The 26,953-nt window shown below is 38.0% G+C and overlaps 1 protein-coding gene and 1 long non-coding RNA gene across 3 annotated transcripts in view; both read right to left on the bottom strand.

Annotated features, from left to right (window-relative positions):
• LOC146500971 (inactive dipeptidyl peptidase 10) overlaps window positions 1-26,953 on the bottom strand; it is a 135,845-nt gene that overhangs the window by 57,228 nt on the left and 51,664 nt on the right. For both annotated transcript variants that reach the window (XM_085136353.1, XM_085136352.1), the window contains exons 2-3: window positions 3,588-3,699; window positions 2,504-2,599 (exon numbers count right to left, since the gene is read on the bottom strand). In XM_085136353.1, coding sequence (XP_084992479.1) covers window positions 2,504-2,599; window positions 3,588-3,699 — 208 coding nt within the window. The remainder of the gene's footprint in view (window positions 1-2,503; window positions 2,600-3,587; window positions 3,700-26,953) is intronic.
• LOC146500972 (uncharacterized) lies at window positions 3,986-14,329 on the bottom strand. The gene is made up of 2 exons (XR_014869963.1): window positions 10,977-14,329; window positions 3,986-10,555 (listed from the first exon to the last, which is right to left on the bottom strand). It is a non-coding gene; the product is annotated as an uncharacterized LOC146500972 (long non-coding RNA).

The following is a 26,953-nucleotide window of genomic DNA, read 5'->3' on the forward strand; positions in this document are numbered from 1 at the left end:
AACGGGAGAGGGAGGGGAATGAAAGAAGAAGAGGCAGCTGTGCAGCAATCACACAGAATAACTCCAGCTTTGTGCCTTTTTCATTGTAGCTGAATTACGGGACAAATTGTTCCTTTTCACCTCAATAAGAAACGCATAATATTTTCTCTGAATACCAGACGGGACGGTTGGCAACTCTAATAACTTATGAACAAAATAAAGTTCAACATCATTAACTTCATAGCACCCACCCAGCTGTATAGAAACTCCGTCATGCTAGCTAGTACGCAGTACGGAAAAAGTCAGCACAACGAAAATAAACTCCACCTAAACTTGGTTTATATCTGACCCAGATAGACTGCAGGTCATAACGTCTTACCTGAAGTTCAGTTCACACTTGGACCGGTGTTGTGCCAAAAAGTGATTGTCTGCCAAAAACTGATTTCCAATGTTTCTGTGTATTTTTTCTGTGTAATATCTTTACGTATGTTCGTAAATACACTTCGGTGAATAGGGTTTACAGAGGGGTTATATAGAGAATTAAAAAAATATCCGTATTTCAAGTATCTTTACAACTCTGTGTTATTGTACTTACATTATAACCAATCCGGTCCTTTATCCCCACTTAAAATATTTTTACAGAACTATTGTAATATTTGCTGCCATTTCTGCTGTCCTCTTGGCCAGCTCACTCTTACAAAAGACATTTTAATGTTAATGAGATTTTTTTTAACTGCATAAATAAAGGTTATATAAAAGTCGCTGCCAAAAACTGATTGCGGCTTCTACCTTGTTACACGAATGTTGTTTGTGGCTCAAGATGACTTTATGTCATCCATAAGCGATGCATTTGACATATGTTTCACATATTATAGCCCAACAAGTTACTTATAGCAGTTTAAATACAAGCAATCAGTTTTTGGCAAATACCGGAAATCAGTTTTTGGCAGACAATCACTTTTTGGCACAACACCGGCGGCCGCCTCGGGTCTCTTTTCCTTCTGCGTCCCCTTTCTCTCATCCACCTGCTGCCTCCACCACTTGCTAATGTTACAGAATCTGTGAAAGCTCCGCGATAGCCACCACACGAAGTAACGAGTAACGACCCTATCTAAATCCCAGTAACGACTAACGCGTTCCTGATTTTGGCATAATAACTAGTTACCGTGCTCGTTACCACAATAATAACGTAGTTACTGTAACGCGTTACTTAATAACGCGTCAGTCCCAACACTGCTCATAAAGTTACTGGAACCCTGCAAGAGGCAATACAGCAGTCACATTCACAACACTATAATCTTATTGAAATGTACATGTATAAATTAAAAGTGAAACTTTCTTAAATATACTTGAGGTGCTGCAAAAGCTATTTTCACTCATGCACTGCAGCCTGAAATTATGTCGACATTACCCAGTGGGGGTGGATGAGATAATGCAAATGTCCATCTTAGTTAAATGGTGTTTTACTGCCAGCTTCCTAATGCAAAGTCTATGTCTGTGATGTCTGAGCCCAGGTAATAGTGCAATGTATTCACAAATAACTGTTTACAGCACAGAGATTCAAGCTTGACTAAAGACTCCTTATAAAGATAAAGACTCTCTTTGTAGCATCCCAGTGAGGCCACATTTTACCTGAGGAATTCATCCCTGGATCATTTACAAATATCCAGAATACCGCTGTGATTCTTCTCATCGGGTACCCTAAAAGATCCTGTATGAAAACAATGCTGTCTTCACTGCACCGTTTCCCCATAAAGTTTAGGGTTTAATTTAAAATTTGGCGGTTACTTTCAGAGCCTTCCATGGTCAGATCAGTGAGCTACTACTAAAATCGTATGTGATATCTGGATGTATGAGGTCTGCTGATTGATGCTTGAAGATCCTGGTTAAAGGCAAAATGACAATGTGCTTTTGAGGATGTGACCCCAAGTCCTGGAACTCACTTCCACTGAACATAAAATCTGTGGACACTATTCATACCTTTAAGAACTTAAGCTCCACCTGTTCAGGGTTACTTTTATTTAGTTTATACCATCTTAATTGTTGTGTTTTTTCTGTATTGTAAAGCACTCTGTGACTTCTGCTTTGAAAGGCACTTTAAAAAAAAAAAAAAAAAAAAACTTCATTCAATTCAATCTGGATCTGTTTTGCTAAAAGAAACACCAGACTGATGAATGCAAGTTTATTTGATTGTCTTCTACCTGAACAACAATTAAAATGGAAGAGCAGAATGAAAAAAGAAACACTAAAATTAAATAAGCCTTTTAAAAATACCTGACACTTTGTCAGGAGTTATAGCAATCCATTTTGCAATAAAAGGCCTCGTCTACTCAAGAAAAACAAGAATGTAAACCCTAATCATGCTGAATGCAGGGCGCTTTTATGGCTCACTCTGTTGAGAAGGTAACCTGTACTATTGTAATGACATGTCAACAAACAGTATTACAGAGTGAACTTTTCAGATAACTTCAGGTCTTTACAGCGTTGACCCTGGGTCTGAATTCTGGTGTTTTAACATACTCACCACTGATCCACTTCGCATCAGGATCATGTATTTGGAATGTTTTTTCAAAAAGGTCATCCAATGTCAGTGGTGTACCAAACAGTTTACCACCATCATCTAAGAAGAAAGTCAAAAAGAACAACAACAAAACAGTTGTTAAGTATTTTTTGGTAATTTAATGTTTAAATTAAAAAAACAAATCTATAATTAAATTTCTTCAGTTCAGCGAGGAAATGTAAGATGACATAAAAATAATTAAAAAATGTTTAGTCATACTTGCACAAACTGCATTTTTCATAACTGATTGGGAAGCAAAAAATTCTCCTGAGTGACAACTCAGGCGGTAAATCCCTTCCAGATGTTGTCTTACACAATCCTTTCTTACACTTTCCCAGATAAACAATTAAAACCTGGAGTGATTTACCTCAGTCATTGTCTTCTGTGATGTGTACATTCACTGCAGTGAATTAATAAATATGCTAATGAAGGCAGAAAAACAGGAGTTTGCAGACAGTATGCAAATCAGGAAAGACACTATTGTAATGTAGCCAAGACTGATCCTTAAATACAAATTTATCCACTTTTTTGCAGTGTCAATGCTAATTCTCCTGGCACAACATACAAGTGATGTTAATTTGTCATTGTTCACTGATTTTTAATGTGCCTATCAAACATTTGCCCCAGCAGCTGTACACTCATGTTAGGCAGTGATAAGGGTACACTACATGTGTTTGTAAATGTGCATGCAGATCTGATAAGAAAAGGAGAAGTTTTATTTATCTGATTGTTTTACAAAATGTTTAAAGCCCATAAACATTGTAAAGTGATAGCCACATCAAGGTTATCTACTTTTCACCATGTCAGCTGAATCAAAGCTTCAATTCTGAGCATTTGGCTCAATAAATGTTATTTACTGTATGTGCATGTGGTAGGGACTAGTCCTTGAGATTAGCATTTGTAGTTTTGTGCCTACACAAAACAACAAAATTAAATATAAAATTAAATATAACATGAACCTATATGTGACAAAATAAAACAATTTATTGTTGAAAAAAGTCAACGATAATTTATTAACTAGATGTGACTCATCTACATGGGGTCTCACCTTTTGACAGCAGAACAATGGACAGTCCGATGAGTGACAGCACCACTGCAATAACCAGCAGAGAGATGCCAATGCCTTTCCAGTTTCTGTCTGTTCCAATAGGTCCTACGTTCTACACAAGAAAAGAAATCAGAGAAATAGAAATAGAATATCAATCATAATGACATATTAATACAATTATGATGATGAAAATAATGATGATAATACTATAAAATAGTAACACCTAGGAGATAAATATATTAGACCTTCCTCATCTGCGGTTTGCTGAATATTTAGCCACACATGCTTACGTGGAAGTTATGGTTCATGCAAAGTATTAATGGTAGAACACACTGAGCTCAGGTCAGATAAAGGCCAATGTTTGTACCTAGCCTTCTTAAAAGCAGAATTCATATTAATAGGAAAAACATGGTACAACTGAACAATTTCTGCTCTAATTCTTTTTATTTAGCTCTTTCTAAACCGTTGCTTTCAATATGAAATTACTCAGTGCTCATGGCTGCAACACTTGAAGGTCTGTAAATCCTTTTGTTTTTATTATGCACATTACTGCTTACTTTTCAGCCACTCGGTGTAGTTTTAATGAACCTGATGGGGATGAGAATAAAGTACTTGATATACAATGCTTGGTAAAAAAGGAAAGTGAAAAGAATCACAGAGGATCCCAGTCATATTCAGCACCTTGTGATGGTCATTAATTTGTCACATGTTCATAGAAGGCTAGACTGAAGGATCTGCTTTCTTACTACCTAAAAATTAAACATTCACAATGACAAACAGCATACTTACTGTGTTGTGTTTTCAGAGATAGATTTTTTTAATGTGTACAATGTGTTCATGAATGTATGGTTGTTTATTAATGTAATGTGTTTATGCTGATTTCCCCCTTCATTTTAACTTTCTTGGATCAAATAAAGCTTTTCTCGTTAGTCATTCTCAGTAGTTTTTTCTTTTTGTTCTGCGCAGCAATTTGATAGGGATGATTCACACAGTCGCTTTGCAACACTTCATCTAGAGATGGGATTTCTGCAAGGCACTGATGTGAGCTTTAATCTTGAAGGACCATTAATTAATGATTTTTGAGGCTGATGAACTGACAGGTCTTCCTTTCCTGGGGCGCTCCTCGTGAGAGCTGGTTTCATCACAGGTTTTTGAGAAGCTTTCAAGTTCTTCAAATTTTTTACACACTGAATGACTTTCATGTTTTAAAATAATGATGAACTGTGTTTCTCCTTTATTTCATTGAGTAGTTCTTGCTAAAATACAGACTACAGAAGAAGCTGAATTGGGTCAAGCAGAACAGAAGTGAAATTCCATCCATTAACTTTGACAAGAAAAGTTAAGAAATAATTTCGGCTAGCTGCTTAACCCCATATCATGGCAAAGCATGCATGCGTAGACATGCCAGTCCACCATGCCTCTCCAATGCGTGAAATGGACATACATGCAGAAGTTGCGGTACCAGCAACACATTAAAAGCCAAGATGTTGCTAGTGACCAACAAAGGTATGAAGTACATTCCAGGGTCGTTCTATGCCACAAACAATTAAGCTTGGTGGCTAATATGTATTTACATCTGAATGTGTTTATAATGTCTGTTTAAAGGCTCTCAGTTTGTTATTTTTATATTGGCTTGAAATAAAATGTCCTTCTGCTGTTACTGCAGCTTGCAAATCCACTGGAATGGCAAAGCGTGACATGGACACAGTGTGTGTATTGCACGCTTTGCTGTGATACTGGTTTGAAATACTTTATGAAGCTCCAGTTTAAGGCAAATACTGACTGCTTACAAGTATGTAAAACTATGTAATTTTAAATATGTTATTTAAAAGTTAAGATGTCTCTAGTATAGTCACTGATTTCTATAATCGATTCAATTTCGATTCACAAGGTCCCGATTCGATTCATCTCTGATTCTCTTGTGAGACTTCATCAGAGGTATAAGCATCAGAGCCAGTGCCTTTGTGTCAAAGGAACTGAGGATAAAACACAGAACAACATGAAGGAGATTTTCCTGGCCTGACTTTTTATAGCAGATAACCTTAAAAATATTCTGCAGTAGATCATAAACTGAAGAAAACCATGAATCACCATGAACATTACCTGATGCTGTTGAAGTGAAGCAGAGCAAAGTTACAGACGTTTTATTAGAGACATAACTCAATGTTTTGCAATTTGGCATAATTTGTAAAAGTTCAAATTTCTTTGGTATTGAACAGCAAAAATTGGAATTTCTTGTCAGAGGTCATGTTAAAAAAAACAATGGTGAGTAATAAGCAGGTAATTAATGCAGAAAACTGAGATTTATGATGGTGAACTGATCTCGAAGAGCTGTGCAGGAAGTGTGATTTTATCATGGTGGGAGCAAAACAGCAAAAGTGAGAGGGAACTAATGACAATGTTTTTCAAACATAAAGCATAGTTTTGATCTGCTTTTGCTGCTGGTTCAGTGAATTTTGGTTGTTTTTTTGAAACCCACCCCAACTCTCCAGTACTTTTTCTGCAATAATTAATACAAACCATAAGCTTTTAAACTCAGTTTGATATTTTATTTTCCTATTTGTTTGTTTTGTTTGTCCTTTTCAGTTTCTACTGTTCTTACAGTTTGATATTTTCAAAATCCAAATATTCATGAATTTCAGGCACACAGTTGCTTGTTTTGTCAAGTAGTTTTTTGTTACTTGAAAAGGTTAGGGCTGTATTATTATTCATGCTTTGCAGTTACACAAAATAACAAATGTGTAGTAGTAAAAAGCAAAATGACTTGGCATTATATTCATATAACATTTCACCATACCAGGCTGGTTTTTTACTGTGCTGAGTTTGATGAATGCTTGCATGTAAAGGGGTCAAAACCGCTCTCTGTAGACCAGACCCATTTCTGGACATGTCTCAAACTCTATCTTCCTGTCATCAGTTATACAGCCTTACTTCATTTGCTTTGACAGAGTGGTGTTATAAATAAATCGGTCTCGCTTACAGAGCCGCAAGCTGCTAAAATCTCTTCTGTGTGTTTATATTTGCTTTCAAAACCCTTTAATTAGGAATATGATTCCAAGATAAACATCCTGGAGCTTCACCAGCGCAACATCGCCTGCATTTCTACTCTACAACTTTAACCATACACCCAGTCCCTGTGGCATATAGTTATTCAATTTCTGAATCAGTCACAGCATAAAAGTAATTTTTCCACAGTGAACACTTCTCCTCTGGTGTTGGTTGAGCATGATTTCGTTTGTGGCATCTTTGTTCTCGTTGTTTTGTTTGGCGTCATTAACTAGAGAAATCCTCATTACACATCAGGGAACATTATATGTCATTACGATTTCCCCCATCACATCGTTATACAGTATTCCAGTCATACACTGAGGCTTTTATGTTCCTCATATCCTGCAATTCTGGGAATCCCGTTCTCCCCTGCTGTGAAAATGTTGCTTGGAATAAAATGTGTCCATATTAAAAAACTGATTGAAAATGCCACTAAATAGCTCCAGTTTGACAGTCTGAATCCAGTTCGATGTAGGTCACTGTGAGAATTCCAGAGCACTTGCAGCCAAGAAAACACAGAAGCAAAAACAACTGCACCCCTCTGAGAACACACCTTAAGATGTTTATATTTAAAGCTGTAATTTTATTGGACCATTGGTTGCTCATTTCCTATGTATAATTTGTTACACAATGTACTTCCACTTTCTGAATGTAATTTAAAGAAAACATTAACATAAAAACCCATGAATTAAATGTTCTCCTCACATTAGGATTAAAGCTTTTTTGTAGGAAATATCCCATCCAACCATTTTCTTAATCATTTATCCAGCTTAGGGTCAATGGTGCGGGCTACAGACTACCCCAGCTGTCACAGGCTGAGAGCGACAGTACACCTCCTACATTCAATCCTACTGACAATATAGAACTATCAATTATCCTAACATAGTGACCTAACATGTGGAAGATCACTGGTTCAAGATCAGAAAAAGACACAAATCTCTGGGAGGCTAATGTCGGTAAGGGCATCCATGCTGTGAAGGAGATATGCTTCATATAAGAAATCTTTGCAGACACAGGGAGAAAATACAAACTCCGCTCAATAAGTCCCTAGCCAGGAACCTTCTTTCTGTGAGTGTTCCTTTATATTTATAAAATATCTGCAGTAACACAGCATTTAAAGTTATATCATTACAAAATTCTGTCCAATCAAAAGACAGCATCCATCAGGATTTTAAGGTTGTTAAAAAAACGATTTCCTACACCTCAGGTACTGAGCTGTCACAAGCAAAAGCTCAACAGGACTTAATTAACGTCATATCTAATATCGGCTGTGGTATCCAGCCATCAGACTGTATACAGGAACTGAAATAAGCAACTGAGATATTACCCATTGGTTTATGAAGTACCATTTTGAAGCCTCAAGTTTAGTGAAACATACACCATATTAGAGGTTTATATTGGCAACAGGAACTGGGAATTTTCACTAGCAACTTTTTAGGCATGTAGTGATGTCTAACTATTGTGGCCTCTGGTGTGGATGCCCCCTTAACTGGATTTGGACAAGAGGTCAATGATCCTGTCCAGATTATAGTCCTCATGGAAGTTGTTTTTAAATGGGAGTACACTGGATCCAGAGATTTTTTTTGTTCCCAGACAGCACTTTGTACCTCAGATGGCTTCATTTTTCCAAGCCACTGGCTATGTCCATCATTTATATACAATTTATGATTTTAACTTGTAAGTACTGCTCTTGCACTCAGTGGGCAGTGGTTGCAATGTAATAGATGTCCATTGTTGTCAGATGCTTTAACATTGATTCTGTATAGCAGCTCGCAATGACTTGTGTAAATATGATTGACTATCATGGTAAAAATGGTAAATGGCCTGCATTTGTATAGCGCTTTTCTAGTCCCTAAGGACCCCAAAGTGCTTCACACTACATTCAGTCATTCACCCATTCACACACACATTCACACACTGGTGATGGCAAGCTACATTGAAGCTACAGCTGCCCTGGGGCGCACTGAGAGAGGCGAGGCTGTCGGACACTGGCGCCACAGGGCCCTCTGACCACCACCAGTCATATCAAATATAGATGTAAAGTCAGAAGCAACTCTCCAAAAGTAATAATTACATCATGTCCAGACATTATAAATTACTTTGCCTGTTGCCTTTAAAGCAAAAGATTTAATTTTTTTTCTGACTGAGTCAGAAAAAATGTGAGCGTATATCTCCCATATGAGACACTGGAGATAGCTTCTCCTCATCTTTAAGATGCCAAGGCTTTCTGTTTCTCCGCACCATGCCAGAGGGCTTCCTGGTTACAAAGCAACACCATAAATCCAAACAGATACTCAATACTGCATAACCTGTCAAGAGAGGCAAAGCATTTCCTCTCTGACTTCCAACAAACTGAAGTGCACATGCTGTTTCTCTTTTTTTCTTTGTGACAGCACCATGTGATTTTTACCTCAAGTGAAATGCACTCCGCTATCTGTAGTATTGTGCCAGGTGCTGTTTTGAAGATACACAGCTGATGAAATTGAACTGCACAGGAAAAGAAGACATAGGTGGGAAAGCTGTATTATGTTAGAGCAGCTAATCTGTGTCATGATCTTCATCTGAAACGAAGGCCTTTAGTTCCCACTGTGTGCCTCTGGATTCTTTAAGGGAGAAATGAATGTAAAGCATCCTTGCTGCCAGACACACAAGACAAACAGCAGTCACCTTTGTCTAGCTCAGTGACACGGAAGCAACAAAGTTCAGAAGCAATGGCAGAACCTGGTGTTTATCACAGTGTGATTTCCTGTTCTATGTTCTTCAGGTCAACAAGAAACCAGGGCTCCTTTATCAGCCACTGAAACCTAGCTCTGTAACTCTATGCACACCATTTAGTCAGTTTGTGTGGTGAATGAAAAAAGCAAAATGTCTTTCAGGTGCGAGTTTGTTGATGTTTGTGTTCCTCAGACTATATATAAATAAATCCAAAAATGTTACTCATAAACATTTTCAGCTAATTACGTTCTTCAGGTCAACAAATTTTCTAATTTCTAATTTTCTAATTTCTGCTACATAACTTTGCACTTTTGCTGTAACAAAACAAATTTCCCACCTGTGGGAATAATAAAGGTCATCTTATCTTATCCATGTGTCCGTCATGGGGTCAGTATTCTAAGCAGAGATACCCAGACCTCCCTTCTCCTGCAACCACTTCTAGTATCTCCGGAGGGACACATAGGTATTACAGCATGCCCTGGGTCTTCCCCAGAGTTTCTTTTTAGTTAGAGATGCCTCATATACGTCACCTAAGGGGTGTCTAGGAGGCATCCAAGTCAGTTGTTTGAGCTACCTCAACCAGATCATTGGATCAATGCAGATTGATCTGGATCAATGTAGAGGAGCAGCAGCTCTACTCTGAGCCTCTCCCAGATATCTCTAAGACTAAGCCTAGATACCCTTCAGAGAAAATGAAAAAAGTTTGCTTCTGCAAGCTAAATCCTACAGTATATCTTATTCTCTCAATCACCACAGGGCTGTGATCATTGCTGTACTGTGTTGTGATCCTGGACTGTGTTTTTTTGCTGGGGTCTTGCTGCAGCTCCCCAAACTTTAGTTTGAATGAAACTGACTGAAAAGTAGCTACATCATTCAGTCAATGTTAATCCTCAGACAGAGGGTGTTTTCAAGAAATATTATATTTCTCTTATGAAATATTGAGTCCTAGAATAGAATCATAACACTAATTATGCATTACTACATTATGCACAAAAACTTTTTTTCTAGTAAAGTGATACAGACAGAAATTTATTTGAGAAATACAATAATAAAAGGCACACCACCTGAAAAAGATCTTTCACTCATTAATAATCTTATATTTGTGCTACTGCGGCAGCTTGCCATTTTGAGAGTATTTATATCTGCTCTTGATATCATGTTATCAAGAGCAAAGTGCAGAAAAAAGGGACGGACTTTTCAAATGGCTTTTCAATTCAATTCAATTCAATTTTATTTATATAGCGCCAAATGACAACAAATGTCGCCTCAAGGCGCTTCATAGATACAGAGAAAAGCCCAACAATCATATGACCCCCTATGAGCAAGCACTTTGGCGACAGTGGGAAGGAAAAACTCCCTTTTAACAGGAAGAAACCTCCGGCAGAACCAGGCTCAGGGAGGGGCGGCCATCTGCTGCGACCGGTTGGGGTGAGAGAAGGAAGACAGGATAAAGACATGCTGTGGAAGAGAGACAGAGATTAATAACAGATACGATTCAATACAGAGAGGTCTGTTAACACATAGTGAGTGAGAAAGGTGACTGGAAAGGAAAAACTCAATGCATCATGGGAATCCCCCGGCAGCCTACATCTATTGCAGCATAACTAAGGGAGGATTCAGGGTCACCTTTTCAAGCTATATTCAGAAAAGCAAGGGAAAGAATCTGCAGTGAACTGCTGTTTCTAAGATTTTCAAAGCAACGAACAATACTTTGCAAAACTCCTTGACATGTAAAACCTTGGTGAACTCATGATGTTCAGCATAACAAAGCATTCAGTGCAACAGGAGAACAAGAGCTTTCAAGTGCTTTGACAGACTGGATCTCAGTTCAGGCCATGAAGTAAGCCTCTTTCTAATTCCATTGTTCTAAGAGTTATTATATCCCATCTATTCTTCTGTAAGTCAGTCAGTTTACAACATGCTTCAATCAGCAAATTTTCAGCAAGACTAAATCAACAGATCTATACAATGTTAATCTACAAGTGTTGACTTATAAGAGTTTTTTTTCCCAGTGTTTTCCACTATGACACGATGTTTCACTTTTCCATGAACTCATGGATGCTCCAGATGTTTAGACAACAATCTCTGGATCACTGTGAAAGTAAAAAAAAAGAAAAATCCTGATCATCTGGATTGTTTGTACTGTACTTTAAAAGCAGATTTAAATTAAATTTAAATTTAAATTATGCCTTTTTAAAAATCAGAGGTAATCATAGTGAAGCAATATTGTCAGCAATTTAGCTGAAGTATGACACTCCATTATGACACCATTTTTTCCTAAATTTACCTGCTTTCATATTCTCCAGACGGCACTTCATTCTGGTGTAAGAAGACAAAATATTCAAAAGAGCACAGCTCATATAAACACAGTTTCAAGGATTTCTTTTCTAACAAAAGACCCACACCAATCCCTGCTGACCTTCACTCATTCCAAGTTTCAAAACTGATTTTAAGATTTTCCTACAAATTCTGCATTGGCCTTATTGCTGCTGGAGATTCTCCAACAGGGCCTTATTAGTGGTTCTTTTCCTTGCTACTCTGTATTTTTAAACCCAAGTATAAGGTCAAAGGTATACAACTGAGCTACTAGGAAGTTTGGGGGTATGCAATCTGATAAAAAATGTGATTTCTCTGATCAGTATGTGCATTTTAAGACACTTGGAGGGCAGAAATTGCTGCTGTGGACTGAGTCTTTTCCCTTTGTGCTTTTACTCTGTGCTTTGCTTTTCAGCCTCTTTCCCTGGGTCTGTTTGCTTTCCATAACCTGCCCTCTCTCTCTTATCTCCTCCAGCCTTTGATGACCATGCCTGACAGCAATAAGCTCCTCTCATTCCCAAATCCGTCATCTCATGATGCAAACATAACCCCAACAGCACCAAGAAAAAACTGCTTGAAGACAAAACAAAACAAAAATGTAATTTAGATTTTGATGCAGGAAAGTAAAAACATAAAAAAGTAAAAACATAAAAAAGAAAGGGTTAGGCATGAGGGATACAGGGCACATAAACTGTTGATAGGCATCATACTCTTGGCATATTAGCTTGTTACTTGAAGTAAAGAGCAAAGAGCAAATGAATTAAAGATGAGAAAGGTTTTCTTCATGCACAGTGCATCTTTTGCCTTTCCTTTTCCCTCCAGGTTGAAGGACATTCTCCATTTACAACTCATCTTACGTGGTCTAACTCACTGCAGTGGTTTTAACTTCACAAATATTAAACTTATTTAACCGCCCTCACTTCAACTTGCTCATCTGTTGACAATGACAAGCTAAAGAAATTGAGTGCATGCTGTGCACCAATCCAATATTTTACGGAGCAGTTTGGCAGACAGGAACAACATTTACATGATGAATTGGCAGACTGAAATATTCTAATAAATATCCCAAAGGCTGAATTTGAGAGATAATATATCACCTAGCTTTGAGTGTGGAGCTGGGACCACTTGACATTTTTGTAATATAAAAGCAGGGAGAAATGCTGTGCTTCAGCGGTTATTCAGGACACTGACTATTAAGAGAAAGCAGGAGCAGGAAATGTCCTTTGGTTGCATAAAAAGACATCCAAGGTTCATCTTTGAACATTGTAATCTTTGCAAACAAACCTGGAGAGATAAAGTGGTCTGGTACAGATGGAGCAACAATGGATTCATTACTCATCTTAGACAGACATGGGGTCATCTCATGCATACAGGTATAGGTGCAGGAATCCGGGGATATTTGTTACATATTAAAATGTCCTCAGGGGGTAAGGAAAAAGCCTCCCAGCGTGTATCAGTGCAATGTGGTTACTTGAGTCTTTTGTGTCCCTATTCTTACTGTTGATTGTGCTATTGTGTTTCACATGATTCTGCTGAATTTTCTACCCACTCTTCCATTGTTCGAATACAATCACTCATTATGAGCAGATGTGGTTAGACTGCAAGTGCTGTTATGATTACAGTTTTCAGAGATGTGCCTTTTGCATGCTGGGAGTGTGTCCCCTGTTAGCAAAAAGGCCACTATTTAAAGTGAAAGCTGCTTCCTGCTGAGTTCCTTCCTACTAGCAAACCCAGTTTGACACATTATTATCACAAATGACCAGATGAAATAATGGCCCAGTGATTTAGATTCTCTCCCAGCTTAAAATTTATTTGTGCTGTGAAATAAAAGTAAGTTTATTTATACAGCACATTTTAGGAAAGACAACAAAGTGTCTTAAATAAGACATAAAACATGAAATGTAATGAATCACACAGCAATGTAATTCATTAGAGTTTAAAAAGGACAATAAAGTGGAAAATATACAAATCAAAAATAATAACAAAATTTGTACTGCAAATATATACAGAATATTAAAAATAATAATTTCATTTTAAAAAATGCATGCACTAATGGAAATTCTGGAATCAATGAGAAGTGAAGTAGAACAATTTGGACTGAAGTCTGAAATTAACATTACTGATAATTAATTCATAGGCAGTTCAGTCCAAATCCTTGTGCTTATGAATCTATGCAAGCCACTGAATGACTTTCTGTGATTCCAAAATACTCCAAGAACAGTTTTTTTAATATATAGCATAAGAATAGTTTGTTGTTTTTAACAAGACGTAAAGAAATGTTAAAAACAAGATGGATGAGAAGAGACCTTAAGAGAAATCCACATGTAATTTTTTGAAGTATGCATTTGAAGAGCAGAAACACAAAGCAGTCCCTATCCTTCAAATGAGATTGAAACCAGCTTAACACAGTGGCACAACATTCCCAGTTTTTCACTGTATCTAGGAACATAACATCATTCATGATAATATCAGCACAACAGACATTTTGCCCTTTTGTGCTTGAGTGGATGGCATTTATATACCTTTTAAGAGCACTAATGGTTCTGTGGTGTGGTCATGACTGAAAATATCAAAACAACCTTTAGGTGTTGTTGTGATGTGAATAATTAGAGTTTCAAAGTCACACATAGTGACTCATTGTCTAGGTAGTACTAAGGCAATTGTTCTTACACAGCAAATTCAAAAGTGTTAAATGTTTTGGTGTTAGTAGTCTTAGAGTTAATTTTACTCTAAGAAGAGTCACATTCTTTTAATGTAACTCTGAGGTGTAAAATGATAGTAGTTAAAATCGAGTGTTAAAAATTAGTGTTTCTATGTCAAATCTGGAGGTGTTACAATGGAAACATTAACTCTTGACCTCTTAACTCTGAACTCCTACAGGGGCTATGACACCAATAGAGTAAATTCACAGACTCCGCCCCCAGCACGGCTCCAATCGAAGCTGAAGTGAAGCCGTTTCAGAACATTTTGCTCTACATATTTGAGTTGTTTGCCATGCTTGGTAAGTCATGTTTTCAAAGATTGTTTCAATTATTGTTATTAGCTTTTACTTCTGTGGCTCTTTGGAGTTGAGACAAAGCTGTGTGAAAGGCATTAGCCATGTTGCTCGGTGATAGCATAATATTCTGTTTTAGCTAGCTGAAAGGTACTGTTTGCCGGCAAATACCACAGCCTTGAAAAAAAGTTTGCATGTGAATTTTCAGTCAAATTTCTTGGTCAAATACACTTAAAACAATGTCTAGAATGTGAAATGTTGATATAATGGTGCTACTTGAAGCCTGAAAACGATCTCCCATAAAAAACGAGCAAACAGCAGTAGCAGATGTCCCGAGTCCCGACTGAGTTCTACGTTAGCACTTAGATTCCTCCAGAGTTTTGTGCACACGGTTTAGGTAAAAATGAAAAAGGTTGAGGTTTTACATTTAGTTCAGTATTACCTGTTGCCTGTGTCCTTGTCTTTTGGGAAAATACTTTACACAAGTAATGGCTCAAAAAGGATTCCTTTTTTTTGTTTACTGTGCTGCAATTGATTTGTGCCATTAATTAGTGTCAACTAATTTTGTTTTCAATCTCCACATAGGATATGCTTGTGAAGATGGAATATGGGGGAGAGCAGAAGTGCGTTGAAGTTCCACAAAGTGATGAATGAAGGACATGCATATTGTATTTTGTATTTATTGAAATAAGTGATGAGAATGCTGTTATTTGCATTTACCAGCTCACCTATGTGAGCTATGTGATCTAATGAAAGTGAGAACATGTACACTGTTACATCTTTCAGAAAATGTTTTGAAATTGTGGTGCACGGTTCAGAATAAATGTTTTTCAAAAACCATTGCGTCTTTTTAGTAAATGTTTATTTCCAAAAGAAATTTCTAGAAGTTCAGAACAGTAAAATTCCCGCTTTTTAGAATTAATTAGAAGATAACTCTTACGTAGTTAAACTAAAATACTCTTTGAGAGTTAATATATAAACTCTTAACACCAAGTGTTAAATTATCAACTCCAGAGAGATTTGGTGTTTAACACTAAATCAGAGTTAACATACCAACTCTCCAAAAAGAGTTAAATTAACACTCTCTGGTGTGGACCCATATAGAAACTTTAAAAGTGTTGAAATCAAATCTGACAGTGTTAATTTGGACATGCTGGATTTGCTGTGTAGAAGTGGCTCAACAATTGTGGTTTTCCCACCGCTTCACACTCAGCTGCGAACCGTTCCAAGGCGAGCTGGAGGCCATCACCTGATGAAGACAACAGGACCACATCATCTGCAAAAAGCAGAGATGAGATCCTGAGACCGAAGACCGAAGTGAAAGCCTTCCGCCACTTCGCTACAGATAGAAATTCTGTCCATAAAAATTATGACTATGAATCAGTGACAAAGGGCAGCCCTGGCGGAGCCCATCACCCACCAGGAACAAGTCTGACTTATTGTCGGCTATGCGGACCAAGCTCTTGCAACAGTCGTATAAGGACTGAATGGCCTGTAGCAATGGGCCAGACACCCCATACTCCCGGAGCACCCCCCACAGGAGCCCCCAGAGTCAAATGCCTTCTCCAAGTCCACAAAACACACAGACTCGAGTCCTCGAGAGGAGAAAGAGCTGGTCCAGTGTTCCACGACCAGGACAAAAACTGCATTGTTCCTCCTGTATCTGAGGTTCAACTAACGGACGGACTCTCCTCTCCAGCACCCTGGCATAGACTTTCCCAGGGAGGCTGAGGAGTGTGATTCCCCTGTAGTTGGAACACACCCTCCAGTCCCCTTTCTTAAAGATGGGGACCACCACCCCAGTCTGCCCCTGATTTCCATGCAACATTGCAGAGACGTGTCAACCAAGACAATCCTACAACATCCAGAGCCTTCAGGAACTCGGGGCGGACCTCGTCCACCCCAGGGGCTCTGCCACCAAGGAGTTGTTTAATTGCCTCAGTGACCTCGCCCCCAGAGATTGGTGGGTCATCCCCTTCGTCCCCAGACTTTGTTTCCGCCACAGAAGACGTGCCAGTGGGATTGAGGAGATCCTCGAAGTATTCCTTCCACCGCCTGACAATTTTCTCAGTTCAAGTCAGCAGCAGACTTACCAGACTTAGTTAGCCTGTGGGACTCCGGAGGCAGCTGATAGGTACCGACAGGCCAAGAGGAATGCGGCACGGGCGGTGGCGGAAGCAAAAACTCGGGTGTGGGAGGAGTTCGGAGAGGCCATGGAAAAAGACTTTCAGACTGCCTCGAAGAGATTCTGGCAAACCGTCAGGCGACTCAGGAGGGGAATAAATGAAGCTATGTTTTTACTGTTCCTCTTGTGTCGTGGTTTCTGGACCGGACCATAACACAGACAACAACGTTGTTATAGAAATTGATGAGGCAGACCTTTGGTGAAGTTTCTCATCTCATTAATCTTATCGGCTCAATCAGGAAAAGCTGTTTTCTCTTTGCTAACTTTGTGAGTGCATGTGCTATATGGAGGATTGAAACAACTGTTGGAGTAGTAACTAAGAGAGGAAGTCTATTAGTTACCACTAATTTGCAGTCACATTAAAAGAAAATAATAATTAGCACAGCTAAAATCTTTTTAAAACCATCTGATCCAAGTCAATGTCAAATACATTATATCATAAATCTGAAATATCTGAGTTATTTCAGTCCAGAGTGGCGCCCTAGAAGCAAGAGATATAGAGGCTGGAGGGTGTGTTATATTAGCACTAGAGGCTCTCAGTATGGTAGAAGCGCTGCTTGCTCTGTTTTTCTGAATATGTTATCGAGCAGGCACAGCTTGGCTGGTTTGTGAAGCAGTGGGTGTTTATGGTGGAATGTATATACTTTTTTGTGCTTGTGCGTGGAGGGCCATATGGAAAATAAGGGAAGGAGTTAAAGTGCCTCCATAATGTAACAACATGAGAAAGTGTTCTGTCTCCCACTCTTCATTCTCACTGCCAGCTTTCTTTCGTGCTTTGGTGGGCGGTATTCAGGTCTTCTTAGTGTCAGTAAACATGAAGACATGTAAGCGTATGATTTACATGGCCGACGTTCATTTCTGTGTTGCAGAGCTGTGAGTTGCATGTTCCCAAAAATAAAAAAAACAAACATTTTTTTCATACCTTCAAAGTGATTCTACTCTGTTTTCTGTCAGCAGACATTTGATTCAAATGGAAAACTGGTGACATTACGTATTATAGCTTACTGTCACATCCAGACATTAAAACATTTAGATAACCATTTCCACACCTTATATTTTAACATTTCAATATTTTAGATCTACAAGTCCTAAAATGGCTCAGTCACACAAGAAACAAAATCACTACTCAATGAGTTTACCCAGGGATTGAGTGTATGCGAAATGCTCAGGTTCCCTAGTGGAAAACAACTGATCTGCAAACTGTTGTGGTCTGTCTCAGACTGATCACTGTCAGTCCACGGTTTGCAAATAAGTGCCATCTATTGCCATTCTAAGCAGAGACTGGCCGACATGTTTGAATCACTCAGAGTCAGTTTGCACCAGATTAGTGCCACTCATGTATTATGCCACACATAATGAGAGATTTAGCTGGTTGCCAGCTGGCAGTATTTTTATTATTTTCCTATATAAAAGCACCACCAAGTGCCTTTACCGAGTGTCATTTTTGCAGGTAAATTGCTGCCCTGCAATTTCTGAATTCCTTTAGTAAATTTGCAGGTTCTTGCAAGACTCTAAATGTAAGAAGTTAATGTAAATGCATTGTTTTTCCCCACAAATTGTTGAATTTCTTTGAAACAGATAGCAACAGACGTCCCAATTTGACCTCAATCAACTGCAAACCGATAGCACACTATTTCCATCTTATTGCTATTGCTGTCTTGACGCTGAATGCAAAACTATAAGACTTTCATTATCACTGTTTCAATAACAAACATGCACAGGGATGCTGGTGTAAATGGATGGTTAACCCAAACTCTAATCTTTAAAGAATAAATAATAAAGCTTAATTCTTTGTTTTCCCTTAACCCAAACACAGACAACAATTATCTGTTATACACTTGAATGCTGACTGAGGAAACACTTGAATTTTATTCAGTGACTTTGCTTTCAGTCAGTGCATTGTTTAAACCATGTTATTAAATGATTTGTATGACATTAGGAACTCTTCGCAGCATTTCTTAAATGAATTAGTAAATCAAATTAAACAGATGTGCAGAATATCAACAGATTTTTCAGTTTTTCCATTTTAAACCCAGTATTCTAAATGATGTTATATCATGGGTAAGTAGAAACAATTTCTAAGTGCTGTTGTCATCTATGTCTCTCCCTTTCTGTGTGACATTTAAAATGAGCCTTCATTACTTGTCCCTCTCACCAAAGTCTATGCCCATTAGTCAACACGGCAGATTCAAGCTCCACCATGAACAATTGTGAACATTAAGGAAAGAAAACTCTCAGCCAGAATTAATGAATTAATCTGACGGGTTATAACAAAGTGAGTTTTCATGCGCAGACAGATTCTCTAGACTCATTTGCAGAGGTGAGCAGAGCCAAATTGAGGTCAAGAAAAGGTAGTGGTGTTATCAGCCAATCCATCTCTTTTCAATGAGCTTTTTAATTAAAAGAAAGAAAAGTCCGTTAAAGGTATTCTACTCATCCTGAAGGCTTGCCTAAACAGGGAAGGACTTCCATTTTCACGAGAGGCAATCAACTGATTTATCTGCAGTATTACAGGTAGAATGATTTGAAATATAGTCAGTCTGGTATTTTATCAGTACTGAGGATTTTGACAGGCAGAGGGATTAATGTATTGCTACCCGATTCCTTTTTGGTGATTTTTTTAATGCTCTGTGTGACAGATGAATGTCAATTATTCAGCTTCTATTATAAAGATTTTCTCAAATACTGTCTGTCCAAAGTTTCAAGTTGTATCATACTTTTACTAAAAAAAAAAAGTGTGTGTTAAGAGCAAGGATTAATGAATCATGGATGCTGACAGACTTTTTTGCCATAATTTGTTTTTTTTAAATATTCTAATGCTAGATCGCCAGGATTCACATTTGCCAGTTAGCAGTTTTACCTTTGATCAGCATGAATTGTAAAAATGTGTGCATGTGCATACAAACAGCAAGTGAAATCACAAAAAATGCTGGTTTGGATTAAGAATTACTAACGTACTTACTTTTTCATCTTTGTTAATCATTTTGTCCAACGAGGTTAATGTGTTTTCATTTCTGTTTGGCGGTCTGTCAGTCTGAAGGATGCCAGAGCTAAAGAATAATTCCTTACATTTTGGTAAAAGGAATTTTTATTTCACCCCATCAAGAAAAACTTGTGTTGTAAAATTGTTTCCTGACTGAACTTTATTTTTGTTTTCAGCACCTTGATGTCAGGGCGCTGGATGTTAGCGCCTACCATCACCAGAATAAAACGTATCCAACAACCAACCCACAGAATAAAATACTGGGAAAACTATACAATCTTGGGTTTGCTGTGGAGACCAGACATTGAGTCACTGGCCTGACTCAGTGCTGGTGTTTCCCAGAGAAAGAAGAGGCCATAGACACTGTCCAAGAAGAATAAATGCAGCAAGAGGTTCTAGGCTAAAAATAAACTCTAAACCCATTGGCTCTCCCCTTCCTCCACTTCTTGCATATTCATTGGCTAGTAACCCATGCATTCAATAAGGAGAGATCAAATGGAGGAATTTGTATATGAGTTACTGAGACAGAGAAATTAATGTATTTGGCGATTAGACTCCGATGACCCATCATGGAAGAGAACAGAATCCCAGCAGTGATAGGATTTAGGACAGGATCCCACCAAATCTAGACGCTGGTGGTGGTGTAGACTGAGGCTTGGATGGAGCTCTGACTGAGGTGTCTGTGAGGTGGAGATGGGAAGGAGGTGAGGTGAAAAGGGAGAATGACGGAGAGCACAGATTTAAATTAAGCAAAGTAGAGCCTCATTGGCCTAAAGATGGGGAGCACAAAAATTATTGGACTAATGACTGGAGTAATGATGACAGTACTGACTGACAACACGGGAAAGAGGTAGTAATGTAAAGAACAGAACAACAGCCAAACGCCGAGGAAAACAGCCAGATAACTAATTACACATAAGCTTCATTCCTATTTCGATCACTGACCTCCTGTCCATCAACATGGTTGACAAGAAGGCAGAATCCCAGAATGTTTGAAAGTATGAGGAGTACTTTTTATTCTCATGTTCTCGCTGCCTCACTATAAAATCTAAGGGTAGAAAATTATAATGCTTAAGGGTTCTGGCTTTCTGGTTAGAATGCTAATCTCAGTAAACATCTCTACAACACAATGCACAGATACTTTTGACAAGTAGTCATTACTCTTAATTATTATTCACATTCTGTTGAGTCTGCATGTTTTAAACATTTTTAAACTAACAGTCTTACATGATGATCTAATGATATCATTATGGTATCATTAGCCTTGGCAGAATCACTGTAGTGTATAATAGCTTCATAACTTTGCATAAAGTGAAGAAACAAACAATCAGATATCTTCTAAAAAATGTCAAAGGACCAAACTTTTTGTTTTTAAATGTCTGCACACAGCTATGGCAAGTACCTACAGATGAGCAAACCTCAGTCTCAGAAGCAATAATGAAACAAAATCATCATTTAATATTGCCATTGAAAAAAAGCAAGCTTTAGTATGCTCACTAAGATATATAATATAATTTTTTTTAACAGTCTACACCAAAGCAAATGGTTCTTGTTATTTAAAAAAGTAAATATCCCATTTTTTTAAATGCCATCCTTCAGTTAAATTTATAATGCTGATGTGTGTCTGATGATAACCTCTGTCAAATAATCTTAACCTGCAGTTTAATTGTGGTGTAACATGTTAATCTGTGTCTGTTCTATGTGGCAACTTAAGATGCCAAGAAGCAGTTATTTAAATGTGAACAAAGCTGAATGAATGCTATTATAGAATAAGGTTTCTGTGTTTAACTGACCTCTGCAAGTTCAAATCACTGCAGTGTGTAGTCTAAGCTAACTGCAGCATAATAAATTTTATGAGCACTTAAGCAAGATAGACACAGGTCACATTCTCTACATAAAAGAGAATAAGTAGACTCCCACAACTCCATCAGCAACCTTTCTGTGGTTCTTGTTCAATAAGATAGGACACACTAGGTGCGGAATAAGGCGTCAATTTAATGTTGTCGCTGCTGATGTTGTCAAGAATCACCAATATCACAGAAGCATTCAAGTCTTTGACTTTGAAAATGTCACCAAGGGTAGACACACAATTTAGAAAGCTTGTCAACAACTAAAGAGTAATTTTAACCTTGAGCAGTGAGGAGATCAACCAGCATACAAAATCAAGTTCTAGTTTTTCAGACATGTTGAAGGAAAAGCCCTTTTTCCAGTTCAAGAAAAGAAGTCCTACTCTCACACAAAGTACTGGATTTTTTCTTATAATCAAACATCATTATAGTTTAGGTTGAGGTAAGGACTGTAGGTCACTCCAAGGCAATGAAATGCTACTTATTTTGGTGTTTAGACAATATATATTTCAAATACATATTCAAGGTTTTTAAATTCTTATTTCATAAACAAACACAGTTTGAACATGTACATCTGATGTAGATGAGACAAGTGGAATACCAATTATAATGCAAACAAGACCTTTGTTTTGTAATATGTTCTCTGCAAGTTAACTTTCTGACTTAAATATTACCTCAAAAGTCAATCCTCTTGGTTTGTTATGTAAAGTAAAAAGTATAAGAAAGGAACGATGCAGTATTTTGTTTAACAAACCATCTGGCTGGTTAGAAACATTTAGGTTAGGGCATTTACTTTCAAAAATAGTGAAACCTTAAAGTAATTTTTGGCTCATCCAACTATTGTCTTTATCTGCTGATCAAATTGTCTATAACATTTTTGAACATAGTAAGGAGCTTTCATGGTCCACAGCAGTTTGTCCTTGTCTTAAATATCTACACCTGTGTCTCATTCACTCAGCTTCTCCCATTATTAACCCACTGTGTATGAATAGTCCTGCCTTGCCCTCAGTCTCTTCACAGTGTCTATTGTGTTTTCCTTGTGCACTTGAGTTTCTGATAGCCCATTTGTTCTCTTGTCTTCTGCATCAGCCCCCACAACATTTCAAGCTTCCAAAATATTGCTCAAGTAAAAGTAACACTGTTGCCTTTTATCTCCTTACCAAATAAAACTAAGTGTAACTGTCAGTCTCCTGTGTCTAGCTTTATTTGTGCCTTTCAGCACAGTGACAGTCCCCAGAACCATAAGGTACTTGCCTTCCAAAACATAATATTGAGGTGGCTACTTTTTGTCCACTGGCATGTTTTTTGGCAGGCACATATCCTGTCTCTTCTCACCATCTGCTGTCATGAGAGGCATTATGTGAGGGTGGACCTTTCACAGAGTGGCACGGAGATGAGAAAGGATACTGTATCTGACAGGGAGGGGAAACGATGCACCGCCACCTCTTCATGCGGCACATCTTATTAACCTATCCACCCTGTCGACAACGGGATCATAATTAATCTTCATTGAGTCACTGGGCTGTCTGGCTGACAGGCTAAATGATTGGGGTGGAAGAGGGCGTGGATGACAGTGTCCTCCAAGGTGGCATCAAAGTGGGATTCAATGGCATTTAATAGGAGGTTGAGGAAACACAGCAAGTGGTGGTTTATGGCAACTGTTGACTCTCAAAGGAAGTGCAGAGCAAAAGAACAACAATGGTTTAAGTCCCATGGTTATTACATAAGCATGAAAGTATTAAGCAAGCTGCAATGGCAGTCAGTAGATCAACTGTATGGTGCTGCAATTCAATTTAATGTAATGCAAGTTTAATTTGCCTCCAGTGGCTTACCATTGCTTTAGTATGGCAACCCACTCATTTATTATAATTTATACCAACCCCAGATTCCTCAGACAAAAAGATACAGGGATTTGTTTACATCCTGGCAGTAGCTGGAGGGTGATCAATTCACCAAATCGATTGTAACTCCTTTTGAGCTCATCAGTTTATTGCATTGCAAAACAGCCTGGAGAAAAACAATTTATTCCACCAGTAATAGCAGGCATGCATGCGTATAATGTGATTTCTGCTCAACTCATATCCACTGATGCTTTCATACTGTTTTTGAAGGTTCGACGGGCCTTCAAAAAGAGATGCTGAATAAAAGATTTGAAATATAATCGCTTTTGGAAAGTTATCTGCTAGAGTATATCTAGAGTAAACATCTAGGAAGGGAACAATCAGCAATACGTGGGATGTAAAGGCCACTTTCACACATTGTTCTGTGTCACAAATTTCAGTGATCGTACAAAGAAGACTGTATCTAAAAGATGAACCTAGCCACCATGACCTCACTCACTGGTTCTTACTTTGATGATGTGGGTTTGGTTAGTAAGCAGCTTCCATAAGCAGCAAAAAGTAATAGTAATCTATTTAAATACTGCAAGCACAAAGCACTTAAGAACGAACTGAAGCACAGAGAACTTGGATGTTCTGTAAGACATAGAAAGCCATCGTATTTGTAAGATATTTATTTCACGGTGATCTAAAGGCACCAACATCACAAATACAGTTGACAGATGGAAAGTATTAATTGGGATTAGGACTAGCAATCAGATAGCAGCTAGAATAGCCCACATCTACATACTTGTTCAATCATATCAAGATTAACTAACTAACTAAATCCAAATTCACAAATTATGTAGAGACCAAAACCATATTTTTGCCACTCTGGAAACTTGAGTTTTGGGCATTTATGTTTCAATCCAAGAGTGATTGTAAAGGGGGCTGTCACACAAGGTCATCTAACCAATTACATTACCATTATCAGGTGACTTGAAAAATGTGACTTTCTGCCACTTGTTATGTGCACTACTGACGTTTTACAGTCATGTCATGGCTAACCATGTGACAATACAGGGTCACGTGAATGAGGGTTCAGCCACTCAGTCTAAGTCCCTCTGTAAACCAGCAGTCACTTGGTAAATATGGGAATTTTTGGTGAAAAATCTTCTTGCCATTTCTTTTGGTGCTTTAAGATTACCACATGCAGCCACAGGGTGCATGGGCTTATGTGCAAACATGTATCATTAGCCAAGGAGTAATACATTTTAGAAACTGCTTGGCTTCAAAGTAAAAACTGCACTTTTTGTAACCTGTGGGCTGCAGTGCTAAGGCACAACTTTTAATTAAGAATACATTATTTTAATTGAAGTGCTATATATTATGCTTAAACTAATATCTATAGTAGATATCCCCACGATTGATGAGCTATCCTTGGTCTATTCTGCCTCTTGCTCCATGACAGCATGATAAACGACTCCAGCCCAGGTTGACCCTGAATAAGTGTCAACAATTTGATGGATATCAAAGGTTTAAAGAAACACTTGATTAAAAAAAACCCTCATAACAGCACTGTGCTCTTCTTTTTGCACAAAATCAGTGTAAAGCTTGCTCAGAGATAAAATAATCACATTTGCTTGTACCAATTTCTAGACTCAATATAGTGTGTGCCTTTACTAACTAGTTCTGCACTACTACCCTGAGAACATAGGATAGTCCATGATGTCAGTATGTCAATAATGGTTTGTTAGCTTCTGGGAAACTCAGCTGGATGCTAATATTATCTCTTAACATAAGGAAATGCCAGGACTGTACCGGCCTCTTCCACTTTAATGGGTGATAATTTCAGTTATCATCTTCTTAGTAGTGCTTGAAATCCTTAACCCTCCTGGTGACTTTATTTGGAAGTCTTTGACATGATGCAGTTTTGTTATCCAGGAAAACAAACAAACTGCAGGCCTTGATATGCTTAAAAGAGAACTTTGCACAAGAAAGATAAAAAAATCAACACTCATTTCAAGAAGCGGAAAATGATATGATATTGACTGGATATGCACGTCTCGTTAAATCTAAAGAAAAACTGTTGTTTGCTCCCAGGTTTCCCAGACCTTTTTATTGTGTTTCCTGTCTTCACCTGACCTGTGAAACAGCCCTATTAAAATGCATTCTGCATTCCTAAAATGTCATTGGATGACTCTATAGCTTTCGAATAAATTGGCAATAAGTTGGCATCAAGTAAGACCCACAACACAAAGAGCATGTCACTTTAAAAAAAGAAAAAAAAAGACTGTCTGTCTCTGTTTAGCAATTATGTGGACAAATGTTTGCAGGTAATATTAATGACATTAAGATACAATCTTTAGTGATAAGAGGTTGTTTCCATACTGTGAACACCTGCATATTTGTAATCATTTTCACAGGTTGAGCTGCGTAGTCAGCCAAGTCGCATTAAGCTCAATAACCTTGTCAATTTATCCAGTGAATGGAAGATATGGCTCATTGGATCTGTAATACAGTCAGGCATCAATTGGCTGATAAGTGATTTTGTGGCAAAACACAACCATGACCATGGCACAGCCTGTCTACCCATCTTCTCAAACTATTTTCTTTCATTTATATTCACATTATTTTTTTTGTTGTTGTTGAAGTAATACTACAGGGTGGGCCATTTATATGGATACACTGTAATAACATGGGAATAGTTGGTGATATTAAAGTCCTGTTAGTGGCACATTAGTATATGTGAGGGGGCAAACTCCTCAAGATGGGTGGTGACCATGGTGGCCATTTAGAAGTCAGCCATCTTGGATACAACTTTTGTTTTTTCAATAGGAAGAGGGCCATGTGACACATCAAACTTATTGGTAATGTCACAAGAAAAACAACGATGTGCTTGGTTTCAACGTAACTTTATTCTTTCATGAGTTTAAGGTTTAAGGTCTGAAATAAGAAACAGGGATGTAAACACTTTTGCTTAGGTGTCCCTTACATCAACAAAAACATCTGCTTCAACTAAACTACACATAACCACCATGTTTTCCCTCATGTTTGGGGAAAAAACATGTGCTACAACAATACTGATTTTTCTGCTGTGATTGGAAAATGACTATTTGCATGATGCACATCATGAACCCGCAAACACCGTTATTTAGTTGTTCAGCCAATGACCACTGCTAACAGTTTCCTAATGTGAGCAATCTTTCTCTGAGTCACCTCAAAGGATTCTCAGTCAACACTGGTACTTTTCCTGTGTTTATTCCTTGATTCAGAGCTCCCCAATTATTATTCCCCAAATGTTAACAGACTGGAGGAGCCAGTGGAACCACTTCTCTTTTTGCCAAGGCCATTTACATGTTTATCTTGCATAAACTATTTTTTCCCATGTGCTGCAAATCATGTAATGGCTGTTGGCTCTATTTCCTTGTTTTTGTTTTTGTTTTTTTTTACTATTTCC

The sequence above is a fragment of the Neolamprologus multifasciatus genome, chromosome 16 (genome assembly GCF_963576455.1).
Source record: "Neolamprologus multifasciatus chromosome 16, fNeoMul1.2, whole genome shotgun sequence".
In the NCBI taxonomy this organism is placed as follows: Eukaryota; Metazoa; Chordata; class Actinopteri; order Cichliformes; family Cichlidae; genus Neolamprologus; species Neolamprologus multifasciatus.